At 36.7% G+C, this 15,112-nt stretch overlaps 2 protein-coding genes and 1 non-coding gene across 3 annotated transcripts; 2 read left to right on the forward strand and 1 right to left on the reverse strand.

Annotated features, from left to right (window-relative positions):
• Positions 1–101: 101 nt before the first annotated feature.
• LOC136807037 (SAP30-binding protein-like) lies at positions 102–2,144 on the reverse strand. Its single transcript, XM_067063606.1, has one exon. It carries the CDS (start codon positions 2,121–2,123, stop codon positions 1,332–1,334), a length of 792 nt encoding a protein of 263 aa, XP_066919707.1. The 5' UTR covers positions 2,124–2,144; the 3' UTR covers positions 102–1,331.
• Positions 2,145–10,474: 8,330 nt separating this feature from the next.
• LOC136807038 (large ribosomal subunit protein uL4B-like) lies at positions 10,475–14,258 on the forward strand. Its single transcript, XM_067063607.1, has 5 exons — positions 10,475–10,593; positions 12,272–12,841; positions 13,027–13,190; positions 13,467–13,556; positions 13,937–14,258. Exons 1-5 carry the CDS (start codon positions 10,591–10,593, stop codon positions 14,193–14,195), a joined length of 1,086 nt encoding a protein of 361 aa, XP_066919708.1. The 5' UTR covers positions 10,475–10,590; the 3' UTR covers positions 14,196–14,258.
• On the forward strand, positions 12,878–12,954 carry LOC136807059 (small nucleolar RNA SNORD103/SNORD85). Its single transcript, XR_010846639.1, has one exon. It is a non-coding gene; the product is annotated as a small nucleolar RNA SNORD103/SNORD85 (small nucleolar RNA).
• Positions 14,259–15,112: the final 854 nt, after the last annotated feature.

A 15,112-nucleotide genomic window follows, 5' to 3' on the forward strand; every position in this document is an offset into this window, starting at 1 on the left:
TTGCTCTAGATTATAGTGACAGGATAAAAATTTGACCATTCAACATTGAAAAAGTTGACATCAATCATAATTTTGATAAGAAAGAATGGAAAGAAAACAAGTATCCAAAAATAAGGTTGTGCTGCAAATTGATAAAAACTAAAAGATGAAAATGTTTGGGTTTAACAATACAATACAATAAGTCTACTTGACAATTGATGAACAACCAAAAATAGAAAATCTGGTCTGGATGTCAGGATTAAAAATTTTCAATTTTTGTTTGAAGTATTTTTAGAAGACTCAATGCTTAGCTAAGTGGTTTTATAAGCTTCTTATAATAAGTTGATGATTATGCTCATCAATGGATGTTTATGTATGATGGAGTCATTGTGCTTTACCTTAAGAGACTCATAAATGCTAGGTACACCTCAAATTCCTAGGGGTATCGAATTTGGATATCAAATTAAATTGTTAGATGGTTCTCCCAACCTTTGGACGAGAAGGAAAATTAAGTATCCAAAATCAAAGTCATACTTTTAAGATTAATAAAACTAAAAGGGTTTCCTTTTGAACAATACAATCTATAATTACAAAGTCTGCTTGACAACTAATTTACAAAAAAAACAACAAAGATATGTTCTGTGAGTTAGGTTGGTCAGGTATATGATCACATATGGTCCACCACCCCTCCCCCCAGAAATTTGGAGGTACCTAAAAATAAGTGTTAGTAGCCAGATACCTGGAAGTATTCTTTAAATTCAGGGAGTACTTGATATGTTTGGAGATACCTGCATTTTCATTAGTGGGGGCGGGGGCTGTTGTTTTTGTATGAAGTATTTTCCTTGACTAACCCAATTTTCCAATTTTGAATCGAACCTTTTCATTCAGAAGACTTTATAACTTTGTTTGTCTTTCCCTTTTCACCCAGTTTGCTTCTTGTACTTTAAACCTAGTCTCGCAAGGAGAAGAACATATTTGCTGACCAATGGGGTAGCTCAAAGTTGGGGGAGGGGGGCTTCTTTAGAATTCTATTTTGGGGTACCTGAACCCTGGGGGACCCATGGATCATGGTTGAGCACTGTAGATGGTTTTTAAGGAAATTTTATAAATTTCACATATATTTCACAGAAATTCTATGAAAAGCAATGACTAACCTCATTTTCAGATCAAGCTGTTTATTTGTCTCACACATTGGATGGATAAATATTTCCATACTCTTTGTTAGTCTTCAAAAAAAGACGATAATAATATTCAGTATCCAAAATCATCAGACAATTAACCATTCCAGTTCAAAAATATTGTTCATTTGCTTGAGTAGAACACAAACCTGAAGAAACGCTCTGGTTTAAAAGTTACTTTTTACCAGGGCCTTGATCCCATTTTGATTTCTTTTCAGGTACAGCTGAGCCAGCAGTAGTTGCTAGTGGCGCTGTACTAGGTGGTTTTTTAGTTCCCGACACAAATTCAACTTTGGCTCGATTATTAGCTTTATTCTTTTCTTTCTCTTTCTTGTCGTTGTACTCTTTTTGAGCTTTGGCAAGTTCCTCGTAATATGACTCAGGTCCCCATATGGAGGGATCGTAAATATGTTTTGGGAAGTTTGTGCCATGTTCATCAATACCTATATAACTGACAAGTTTCTGATAAATGCTTGGGTTCCGAAAGTTCTTTTTCTTCTGTACATACTCATTCACATCCATACCTGCCATCTTACGTTCGTACATTTTCAAAATTTTCTCTTGTAATGATTTAGAGCACCTTCCTTCAGGCTGAGGTGGCAAGCGAACATCATCTAAATTGTCACGAATACCACCCTCTGTATCAAGATCTATGGTTGCAGGTGAACCACTCTCAAGAGAGGATGCTTGACCATCATGTAAACCCAGGTTAACTACAGTTGTTCTTGTATCTACATCAGAATCATCATTTTCACTTTCACTACTAGAACCGTAAGCATCTCCAAAATAAGACACTAAACTCTTTGGTTTATTGCTCTGTTCACCGATACTCTCAGCATCAGATACAGGTCTTGATGGGGGACGAATAGCCTCTAGACTTTTCTTGGTTTGTAAAACTAAATCATGGTCTTCATCTTTGATCTCGTCTTCAGCATCATCATATCGCGAAAGAGATTCAAGTGACATCTTATCTTTTAATTTTTTCCCTGTTAGAGAATAAAAAAAGATTAAAAGAGACATTATAAGTGATTAGGGAACAAGGTAGACAGGTGTCATTTGGTATCAGATATTGTTATGATAATGATGAATTATATTTTAAACAGCTGGGCCTGGTTGTTCAAAAATCGATTAGGTTAAATTGTGATTAACTTTCAATAAGTTAATCCTGGTGATTAACTTAACCGTTGTTTGAATGTCAGAGTTATGGACAGTTTTTCCACCACAGCGCTTATTAGGGGAGAACTTAGGGGTCACTCACAAATCGATTTTAGGTCAGAAAAACGTCAATTGACGTTTTAAAAGCTGACCCACCCACCCACACCCAAAAACGTCAAACACCTTGATATCCCCGAAAATCAATGAAAAACTGCCTTCATTGCTGTTTCGTCAGCCATCTTGATTTCCACTACGGCTCGCATAGTTTATATTTGAAAAAAAACGAAACAGAGATAATTTATAAACTTGTTCACAAAATTCCCGCAATTAATTATCTTCGTAATATGTAGCGCAAAGAACGGCCATCTGCAAAAATTCAAGGGCCGTTCAGGCTGTCAAACAAATAAAAGACATAAACATTGGGCCGTTTGTTTTGGTTTTTAAAACAGAAGAAGCGATCAAACAGAAACATGGCGAGAAGTAATTTTTGGCATGGAATGAAAAATTGATGTTTCTGGATTTGAAAAAAAAACGTCAACAATCTTTATCCCACCCCCCCCCATATACGTCAATTGACGTTTTTCTAACCTAAAATCGATTTGTGAGTGACCCCTTACCAAACATTCATATCTGACATGGTCCACTTTTCAATCTCCAGCGGCCCTGCCGACTGTCAAGGTCAGTGCCCTCCTTGGCCAGAGGGCCACCTTCTTCTTGACATTCGATTTAGTATTATACCAAAAATTGTTACAGAGTTTGATAAAACTAACTAAAACTACGCTTTACGTACTTGAACAATGTCCTCAATATGTAGAATCACTTAAAATCACTTGCACATTATTTTTTTCTGCACATATAATTATCATTCTTGGATAATTTTTTTTATCTTGTTGAACCAATTTTCGGCTAGTTCGAAACACGGGTTCCGGGTCACGGGTCCGGGGCACGGGGCACGGGTTACGGGGCACGGGGCACGGGTCACGGGGTCACGGGGCAGCTCAGATCAAAGTAATTCAAACAGAAAATGTTTTAAAAACACTAAAAATTATCGAAAAAATCAATTTTAAGGTATTTTATCCACGTATGACTATTTAAAACGCTAAAACCTAACCACGTGCTTTCCACGTGCTTTCGAAGTTTGCGTCGTGTATAATGCAGACCAGAAAACACCGCAACATATTACATACATATAATAAGCTTATATTATAAATAATACACTTTTAGTGTTATATGCATGTTATATGTTATACGTAAGTAATATACATATTACAATTCCCATCACCTCAAAACCGAGCTTTCTCCAGAAAATGATAGTACAGCTATTGTTAAATCATATCTCATTATATCCCCTCCATCACTATGAGTATGAATATAATTTTAATGGATAATAACGTAGAAATGATGGTATTTTATAAATGTGTCAATATTTTCCACCTACCATTATGAATTTTTAATAAAAATGACGTAATTATACTCATATCTCTAAAACCACTATCTTGCAGCATTTAATCGTTTTAACACATGTCAATCTATATCCAGTCACATGATTAGCATCCTATTGAGTATGAAAAAACATTTTGCTGTAAATTGGTTCAGAGGCCTTATATTTCATGATTTTGACAATATTTTTGTCATTCAATATCATTTTGTCAAAATTTGTGGGTGACATATTATTTAAAAATTTTCATGATAATACTATTCGTATATAATTGTTTCAGGCATACTATACTAGTATTATTAGTACTATTATATGTGTTATGTAGTACGTGTAATGAATTATACGTCATGATATCGTTATATTTTTTCCGGTCTGTAAATTGTATGCCCCGTGCCCCGTGACCCGTGACCCGTACCCCGTGCCCCGTAACCCGTGACCCGTGACCCGTGTTTCGAACTAGCCGACCAATTTTCTCTTGAATATGAAAATGAAATTGTTGAATATAAATTTGTTTTTTTATTGAATGAATATTTTGTTGTTGAATATTGCTACCAAAAACCAACCATAGTCACGTGACAAATAAATTATTATTATGATTATTCAATATGATCGAAGGTATTCAATATGACAGTTACATCAATATGCCTTCTTACCTGTCTTTAAAAATATAAATAAAAGTAATCACGGAAAAGGACGCGAAAAAAAAAAGACATAAGTGTGAGAACAGAGTAATCAAACTCGTTAGAAAAAGTACCATTAGAAGTCATAAAAAATCAACCTGAATAAATGCAATCGAAATCCCAGAGAACTTCATAATTCCCCAAACATCATTACATTACTATGTCAAACTCCCATTACATAAATTTTACAATTACGTCAGAGTAGACTACGCTCGCCACCGAAGAGGTTTATTTGGAAAGGGTAATTACATTTTATTGTTCGCTTCTTTTTTAAAGATTGGCCGGGTTGGAAAAGTATGAATATCTTTGTACATATTTTACCTACCCCTAATATTTAGGAGGCTGAGTTTGAAACAAATGGTCAAGTTGAAACGAACGATAAATGTATCAAGGTCTGTTTTATTTACCCCCTGGTGACTTAACAAAAGAGACTTAACTCGATGTTACAATCCAATTATTGAAAGTTTGTCTCGGCCTTTTTATAATGAGCGAGACATACGTTCTCTTATTACGCAATTTTCATATTGACATTTTCGAGGCATTTTGATGTAACTGTATGATCGAAGGTATTCAATATGATCGAAGGTATTCAACATGATCAAAGGTATTCAATCAATATGATTGTAACAAAATATGATCGAACGAATCGAAATGATCGCACGAATAAAAAATGGTTGAAGAAAACGTCATAATTTGGAGTCGATTGAATAATCAATCTCCCATAAAATCGATAGGTGGTCACTGACTACCTTTGATTATTTTAGATCATTATTGATTACTTCGATCACGCACAATAATAGCAACTCCAGAAGATTTTTCAAGTTTTAATTTTTTTTTCAAAATCTATCCTATCTTGTAGAGCTTTGAAAAAGAAAGAAAATGAGGGGTCATAGGCCTCCAGAGGATAAGTGGTTGTAAAGATATTCAAATTTTAGTGTCAAAATTTTGACTAAAAATGTCAAAAAAAGGTTAGGAAAATAGCTTGGAAAAATTCGAAAAATGTGTCAAAAAAGAAAAAAAAGAAATTTTCCAGTCATGCTTCTTAAATTTTGCATATCTCTTTTTCTAGTGTAGCTAGAGACCTCAAATTTGGAGGGAGAATTCTTTGATGGTGTTAAAATATTATTATATAAAAATGTTTGTAAAATATTTAGTATATTTATCAAAATAACAAAAGATATATCTTTTTTTGAAAAAAGAAGACATTGCATTGTTTTATTTTTGTTTTTGAAGAAAATAGCTTGGAAAAGGTTGAAATGAGTCAAAAAAGGTGGTAGGACCCATTTTCAAGGGGCCTCTGGAAATGGAGGAACAAAATGAGTAGAGAATAAGTTTTTCTGAAAGTAGAAACCCCAAATGAAAAGAAAATCCATTTCGGCAGAAATAAAAACTTTTTTTTGGGACATTCCCATGCTAAAGAAGCAAAAAAGTTAAAAAAACTACATGAAAATGAAAGAACTAGAATTAGCGAATGTGATTTTTGAATTCCTCACCCTTTTTCTGATAAACATACAAAGTTTCAGCCTCCAATTACTTTTTCCTCCGTTTCCAGACACATTTATTCTTTGAAAGTTGCAAATTTCTTTTCTCCCGTCGGCAAACAATTTTCAAAATGTTGCAAAACGTTCGGCATTTTACCAATTTGCCGTCTAGCCCGTGTCCGCAGTGTTATATACCGCTGGAAAGCTAAGATCACGGGCTTTCTTTTAGTAAAAACCGGAACGCTTTAGCATACATAGAAGAAAAGTTAGAAGGGTTCAAAGTTCACGGAAAAATGAAACATTTGGTTTGACGTCAACGATAGTTGCGTGACTTCTGGAGTCGCTAACAATAATCAAACGTTCGATTAGTAGAGGGGGGTGCCCAGTGCACGAACGGCAAACTTATTTTTCACTTTTTTCACTTACTTTTGGTTTTTACATAAATCCTTTTTGACCATCTCGTAAACAAGCTTGAAGTCCTTCTTTCAGTTTGTTTTCACTTTTTTGAAAGCTTCTTCTTGGAATAATAAGTCGTTAAAGCGAGCGCTATTCGAACCCAGTCTATTTTTTTCAAGTTCAAAGACGCTCGTTCGTGCACTGGGGTCGTTCGTGCACTGGCGAACTGACTCTACCGTCTGGCTCTGGCATCTGGCTCTGGCTCTGGGGATGGGATGGGACCCCCCTCTTCTTCTCTTCTAGACACTTACCTAGATAGACGATCTAGGTAAAACCATTAATGATGATTTTCTATTTCTATATATTTATTTGCATAAATTCATTAGAATTACTTTCGCAAATATTTAACAAAAAATTTTTTAGGAAAATAAAAAAATTTAAGTCTATTAAGTTAAGTTTATTTAAAATGTACATATAATGGTTAAAACAGGTTAAAATATTAAAATGGTAAATAATAAATAAGAGATAAGTAAGTTTAAATAGTAAGTTAAAGATAATATTTCCAGAAAAACTAACAGTAGTTAGGAATTTAACGAAGGCAAAAATTTGCAAAAGTTTGTCGCGAGGTAGATTATAGACATGACTGGAGAATTAGACAGAAGCTTAAGTGTTTTGTCTTAAGTAATTGAAAAGTGTATATGATTATAATACTTATTTAATAGTCAAAGAGTTTCTAAATTCATCCCTTTCTTTTAAATTTACAATTCCATTGTCCAAGCTATTCCATAGTTTGATAGTGAAAGGAAAAAATGAGTTTTCATAAACTTTAAGTTTTGCATGGATCAAGTTATATTTTACATTAGAAGTCCTTTGTCTTGTTGGTAGTAAAGGCTTCTCCATGTATTTAAAGCCATTTACACAATCAAATAACATTTTCAAACAAGATAAGTCTCTTCGCATTTCAAGAGACTCGAGATTCAATCGTTTAGCCATTGCTGTTGGACTGTAATGGTATGCCCATTTGTTCTCAATCCATCTACAAGCTTTGCGCTGGACCATTTCGATCTTGCTAGATAACGTTGTGTTGTTATGAGGGCACCAGACAGGGCTAGCATATTCGAGAATTGGGCGGATGAATATTTTGTAGCATTCGAGTTTGGTCTCTTTAAGACATGATTGAAGGTTGCGTTGCAGGAAAAGTCTCACATTGGTAGCTTTAGAGACAATCGTGTTAACGTGGTCTTTCCAATTTAGCTTTTTGTTGATGGTTACCCCTAAGTATTTGGCTTTGCTGACTGTTTCTAGTTTCTCATTGTGGATGAAGTAATCACAGACAGTAGGTTTTACTTTATTTGTTATTCGCAAAACTTTACATTTCTTGGGATGGAATTCCATGGACCAATCGTCTTCCCATTTTTGTAACTTGTCAAGGTCGTTTTGGAGAATAGTGGTGTCGTTTAGGCTACGAATGATACGGTGTAGGAGTGAGTCGTCAGCAAATAAAGCAAGTGTGGATTCGGTTGTGAGTGGCATATCGTTAATATATATGAGAAAGAGTAATGGGCCCAATACAGATCCCTGTGGTACTCCTGATTCAACTTTTGATTGTGGGGACGTAGATCCTCGGACAACAACACATTGGGTTCTGTTGGATAGAAAGTCAGTGATCCACGATAATATTTCATTTCGAATGCCGTAGTGATGTAATTTGATGAGTAGCTTTCTGTGGTTAACTTTATCGAAAGCCTTGCTAAAGTCTAGAAGGACTGAGTCAATCTGTTCACTGTTGTTAAGGGCTTTTGCAAATTTATCAACCGTTGCTAGTAATTGTGTTTCGCATGAGCGTTGTTTGCGAAAACCGTGTTGAGCATCACTAAGTGTACCGTCTTTCTCGAGATGGGTCATGATATGGCTGAATAGGATGTGCTCCATGATCTTGCAGGAAATAGAAGTGAGGCTGACTGGTCGATAGTTTTCAGCAGTTGATCTGGATTTGTTTCCTCCTTTGTGAATTGGAGTGACAGTGCCTTTTTTCCAGTCTTCCGGTACTTTCCCTTGTTTAAGTGAGGCGGTGAATAGTTTAACATATGCATCTATAATCTCTTCAGCACATTCTTTAAGAAATCGAGCAGGTATATTGTCAGGTCCGCATGCTTTACCGGGATCAATGTTTTTCAATAGTTTTTCAATTCCATTTCTTGTAAAGTTAATATTGGCAATGTCTGAACCTTTGGGACCGTTGATTGTTGGAGTTATACCATTGTCCTTGGAGAAAACACTGCAATAATGTTGATTGAGGAGTTGGGCGATTTCACCATCATCTGAGTGGGTTTGTCCATTTTTGTCAATGAGTGGCGCAACTCCAGCAATATCATTTCGCTTAGATTTGATATATTTAAAAAGTTTCTTTTTATTTCCTGTTACTGTCTCTTTAACGAAATTGTTTTTTGTGGTGTTACAGATCTTTCTATAGTGTTTTGCTGCTAGTTGAAATTTCACCCAGTCTTCATCTTTTCTTGTTCGCTTGTAAACTCTATACCGTCTGATTTTCTGTCGGTTAGCTCTTTTGCATATTTGATTGAACCAGGGTTGATCAAAGCGTTTTTTTGTTGTGGTTGTTGGGACATGGCGCTCTTGACATACTTTAACCATATTTTTTATACCGTTCCAGATTTCATTTACTGGGGTTTCGTCAGATGTTGTATTACAAAGGGTTCTGCATTTATCTCTAACGTCGTTACGGAGTGCTGTAAAATCAGTTCTGTTCCAGCACATCACTTTGCGTTGGATCGGTTTATGTCTCTGAGGGTGGCATATCATGTCTAAAAGTACGGCAGTATCGTGGTCACTAAAACCTGGGACTGGTGAGCAATTTGAGACAAAGCCTGGTCGGTTTGTGAGCATAAGGTCAAGTATTGCTTTCTTGCGTGTTGTAAAATTGACCATTTGATGAAGACCTGAAGTTTCAAAGACTTCAAGGTATTGTTCGTTTAGTTCTTTCGAATACTGATTGGAAGTGATACTGTTGGTGTTCCAATCTATATCTGGTAGGTTGAAGTCACCCCCTATCCAAAGATGATGATTTTTGTATTTCTTACAGATGTCTGTTATTTCTTCTGTTAATTGTTTGTTTTGTTCTTTAGAGTTATACATTGAACGGTAACATGCTGAGACTATGACAGGTTTCTGATGTGTTTGTATTTTAACAGTTACAATTTCAGGTACTTTGTTGGGTATTTGGTCAACTTTCATCCAATCTCTGTAGATGATAATGACTCCTCCTTTTCCGTCTTCCCTATCTCTACGTTCTGCTAGGTAATGTGGTGGTAAGAATTCAGAGTTTTTGGTACGTTCTTTAAGATGAGATTCGGATCCAATTACTACGTCGATTTGGTGGTCCTTGAAGAACTTTTCTAAGGAGTTACGTTTGCTCCAGATACTTTGAAAGTTACATACTAGAATTCTGAGTTTATCGACTTTCTTCTTATTCTTTTCATTATTGTCAGGTTGGATAGCAACATCGGTATCAGACTCTCTGTTCTCGTTCTCAAGAAGGTTGGTACAATCACTACAGTGCCAAGGAATGTCTACGTCGTTTGTGTGTCTTATGAATGTTTCAATGTCCATGGAAACACATATTTGATGGAACCATTGATCACAGGTGTCGCATGCTATTGCATTTTCATCTTGTTTGAATGGTTGTTTGCATGGTTGGCATATCATCTTGGATCATCAGTTGTACGGTTGCCGCCTTTTAGTGGACGGGTTTCCGTTGATTGTATTTATTTTAGTTTTGTTCTCTTAAACTTATTCACTTTTAGTCAAAATCAGGAGTGATTGGTGTTTTTTTTAATTAATGATAAATTCAGACTGTGAAATGGTCTGTGTAAGTTACTAATCGAGCTACTGATAGATGTAGCAAAACTAAGATTTACCATTTCATATCTTCTTCTCAAAAATCATTGAAAATCGTTGTCAAAATCGAAATTGCAGTCCATATTGAATCGGTGTAAACGAACACAATCGCCACCGCTAACAAAGAGGTCAACTTTGTAAATCTGTAAATCTCAACAAGATTCCTGCAGCGTTTTACTTCAATTTTACAGAGTAAAAAAAGTTGAGAGTTTTGCTGCCCGCGTACGAAAGATGAAAACGCGTTTTAACCGCGGGATCTGGGGCTCATTTTAGAATTAAAGCGACACGTGAAGTTCTTTTCAAGATCAAATTCATCGCAGAAAGACCTGTCTAAAATTTGGAATTATAACAAGTAGCTCTACCCTAAAATGGTAAGAATTCTTTCACATCAATCTCAGTTAAAATTCGACAAGATATCTATCATATATAGCAATGATGACACACTTGCCCTCAATGATGCATTGATTTGCATTCTTGATTAAAAGTATGAAGTCTGAGTTGTAGTGTGAGAATTTTCACAACAAGATTGTTAGCCTGTCTACAAGATTGTCTGCCCACACTTTGTCCGTCCCCATCGTCTTGGGAGGTAAACAAACTGTTTCACCTGTGTTTCTTTAGGGGTTGAAGTGTCAGGAGGTACTGGATCCAAAGGGAGACTTTTTAAATCAACTTGGTCCTGTTTAGCAAGAAAAGATTTCTATTTCAATTTGGTTGAGTTGCAGGAGGATTTGAGGCCCATTTTCGCAACTATAGATGCTTTCAATGAGCGCCCCATCAGCACCTTGGACTGACTACCCAATTCCCCTCACATGGCATAGGTTGACCCAGGCGAAGGTTCATTCACTTACCAAGTGAACCGCTGCGAGTGGGAATCGAACCTTTGTTTTTTTACTAAAACTTCATCTTGGGTCATTTAGCTTAGGGGCCGTCGACATTTGACTGTCAAATTTTTTAACGGCATTTGGCCGTTAAGGGAGGGGAGGGGGTCGACCATGTGCCGTTAAGGGAAGGTCGAAAATCTCTTTAGGGGTCAACTCACCACATATCAATTCTTTTCACCAGAAAATATTGATTTTTGAGACGTTTATTTCATACAAATGTTACTTTCCATATTTCTGCTAAAGTCACATACCTAAAGTATTCACTTCGCTATTTTTTAGAATAATTTTAACCAAAACAAACGACCCGATGTTTATGTCTCGTGTTCCATTTGTTTAGACGGTCCGCGCGGCCCTTGAATTTCGCAGACGGTCGGTCTTTTTTCTTTGAAATGCCGCTATTCTTTCGATTATGATTAGGGAGATAATTAATTCGTGCAACTTTCAGAAAAAAGTTTAGAAATAATCTCCGTTATTTTAAAAATGTAAACTGAGCGAAGCCGTAGCGATATTAAAGATGGCTGACGAAACATCGATGAAAGTGAAGGAGAAAATTTTGAGTTTTATCGATTTTTGACAATTTTTTAACTTTAGAGAATTTGATGGCCGTTAACGTAGAGGGGGGGAGGGGGTCAGAACCATTCGAATGTCGACGGCCCCTTAGAAACTTATCATTTAGGAAAAATATGACTTCGTCTAATAGCCGTTCCTTCGTCCAAACCAGAGGTTATTGATAGGACCTTCCCAGCACTCTGGAAACTTCCAGAGTATTCCGGGTTCCAGAGTATTCCGGGTCAGCGAAAACAACACTGTTTTTTATTTTTCTCTCCAAACAGTTCCAGTATCTTACGGTGTTCCGGAGCACGGAGCACGAAAAAACAGCACTTTTTGCTCTGGACAATTCCAGAGTGCTGGGAGGGTACTGTATTAATTAGGCTTTTTCTATTTTAAATCATACAGGGGTTATTGAAAAACTTCTAAGGGGATATGATTCATTTTTCAGAATCTTCAAGGGGTCAAAACAAAATTTCATCTTCCAGGGGGTTCTTCCTCAACTTTCCAAGAGTGGGTGAAAAGTAGATTCCCCTAATAATTTTTCTTTTTTGAAATAGCTCTTTGGTTTGAAATTTTTCCAATTTGTATACATTATTATTTAAATTTTTATTTTCAGGCGGCCCGCCCACTTGTTTCTGTTTTCAATGAGCAAGGAGATGTCTCCAGCCAAGTAACACTCCCAGCTGTCTTCAAGGCACCAATCCGATCAGACATTGTCAATTTTGTCCATACCAACATGGCCAAAAATTCCAGACAACCCTATGCTGTCCACAAACATGCTGGTCACCAAACCTCAGCAGAATCATGGGGTACTGGTCGTGCTGTTGCCCGTATTCCAAGAGTACGTGGTGGTGGTACCCACAGATCTGGTCAGGGTGCCTTCGGTAACATGTGCCGTGGAGGACGAATGTTTGCTCCAACCAAAACATGGAGAAGATGGCATCGTCCTATCAACCAAAACCAACGAAGATATGCTGTCTGCTCAGCAGTTGCTGCTAGTGCTCTTCCACCCCTTGTCATGGCCCGTGGACACAAAATTGATGGAATTCCAGAAGTTCCAGTTGTTTGCTCTAATGCTATCGAAAGCTTCACAAAAACAAAATCAGCTGTTGCTTTACTAAAGAAAATTAACGCATACGATGATGTACAAAAATGTCAAGACTCAAAGAAAGTTCGCGCTGGAAAAGTAAGGGCTTAGATATTTTCCCATAATCACTTGTATATTGGCTATGATGAACTTACTTGCCCTCAATGATACATTAGTTTGCTTCATGATTATTTATATTTTTCTGAGTCAATTTTAGGATGGTTAAGATGTTTTGTATTTTTTTAAACAAAAACTTTAGAAATACTATATTCTTATTGCTTTAGGGTAAAATGAGAAACCGACGTTACACAATGCGCAGAGGACCTCTTGTTGTTTATAATGAAGATCACGGCATCCAACAAGCTTTCCGAAATTTACCTGGCGTTGAAACAATTTCTGTTGATCGACTAAACCTTCTCAAACTGTGTCCTGGAGGACATCTCGGCCGGTGAGTGATATGAATAATTTTAAATTTACACTTAAAAAATTTTCACACCTTGAGCGTGATGACGTTTCCAATACAAATTTATTTTCTTTGTCAGCTATTTCGTATTGACTTAAATTTGTTTTTTTAGGTCAAAATATTGTAAACAAAAAATTCTCTGCAAAATTAAATTCCAGCAAAACTTCTGAATTTTGAGCTGTGAACTGCAAAAATATCTGCCCTTGAGGTACACCATTTTTTGTTTCTGTACTAATTCTATAACAATTGTGTCTCTCATAGACTCTGCATCTGGTCTGAAGGTGCATTCAAAAAACTCGACTCCATCTATGGAACATGGAGAAAACCATCAACACAAAAAACGAACTTCAAGTAAGTATAATTTGGTCTGAAATCATTTCCTCTGATGAAAAATTGTATCATACTTCCAGCCATGGTGAACATTATGACTACAATTCTCTGATGGAATACTCTCTGAAGTTTGGATCTATGTAGTGCCTGTCATGTCCACTTTTGTTTTTTGACACTAGCGTCTTTGGTAAAAAGATACCTTACATTTCAAATTTTTCCTATGTTCCAATGATGAGAAACCTTAACTTACTTCCAATCGTGGTGATTAATAGACTACAATTCTCTGAGGAACAAGACAAAAATTATGCAGCTCGTTTTGGGCACTGCCTCCTGAACTGCACCAAGATAAGATTGTGTAGAATGTTTCTCAACAGCTCTCTAAATAATTTTATAATTTTTAGTCTTCCACGACACAAGATGGCTATGCCAGATCTCGCTCGAATCATCAACTCCGACGAAATCCAAAGTGTTGTTCGGCCAGTCAAACCACGTGCTCGACGTGCTACCATCAAGAAGAACCCACTCAAGAACTCCGCCATCATGTCCCGCCTCAACCCACACGCCCGTGTCACCAAACGTGCCGCTATCGTCGCTCAAGAACGTCGTGCGGCCGCGAAGGACAAGGCTTTAGATGCGAAGCGTGGAATTGCAAAGAAGTGAATTTGAATGTACTATCTTGGCAAATGTTAATGTTTGTTCAGGGAAATAAATTATTGAAGAGAACTTGTTTCCATGAATTAATTTTTTGCTTTGATTAAGTTAGGCTTTTTTCAATTTTGCACCACCAGAAAGTTTTGACAATTTTTTTTGTTTTGTCAATCCTTGGGGCCGTTCACATAGTACGTACCCACTAAGGGGGAGGGGGTCTTCTCAAAAGCGTATGTTTGCGTACAGGGGGAGGGGAGGGGTTAAAGGAAAACGTACGTACGCAGAGAATTTTTTCATAGCCCTTTTTCGCTTGTTTTCTGTGGACTTTTACGCTTGTTTTACGTTATTTGCGTACAGGGGGAGGTGGTACTCAATTTTCGACATGTTAGTGTGGACGGCCCCCTTATTGAATGTCCAAAATACTTAAATTCGAAAACAGGCTCGAAATGCTTAGGTCTAAGACTTGACAAGGCCCAAGGCTAATTCCGTAAAATCTCAGCTAGAATCAGGAAAATACATTTTTCGTAGGTAATGCTGCCTAGCACATGATTAAATTTTTGCCCTATCTGATCCTAGATATGCTTATAAGTATGATTCGAATGCTCATTAAAAGATCAAAAAACTTTTATTTGACAATTGTTTTAGATATGAGGCCTTTGAGAGGGAAACGAAAACATTTTTGGGAATAAATTTCGCCAAAAAATACAACAAGAAAGTTCAAGATACGATATCTCGCTTACCAGACCCTTTTTTTGAACGCGGTTTTGTATTTGTACGGTACAATCCAGTCTGGATATATGCGCCGAATATCTCCGGCGTAGATTTGAAGTTTGAGATCTGCTGCCCTCAACTTTTCCCAGTCAAGTTGGCGCAGCTCCGGCGTAATATTTTCCTCCTTTCCAGACTGGCATGAAATACCTTATACTTGG

Source organism: Clytia hemisphaerica, unplaced genomic scaffold, assembly GCF_902728285.1.
Source record: "Clytia hemisphaerica strain Z4C2 unplaced genomic scaffold, Clytia hemisphaerica genome assembly, whole genome shotgun sequence".
Classification (NCBI taxonomy): domain Eukaryota; kingdom Metazoa; phylum Cnidaria; class Hydrozoa; order Leptothecata; family Clytiidae; genus Clytia; species Clytia hemisphaerica.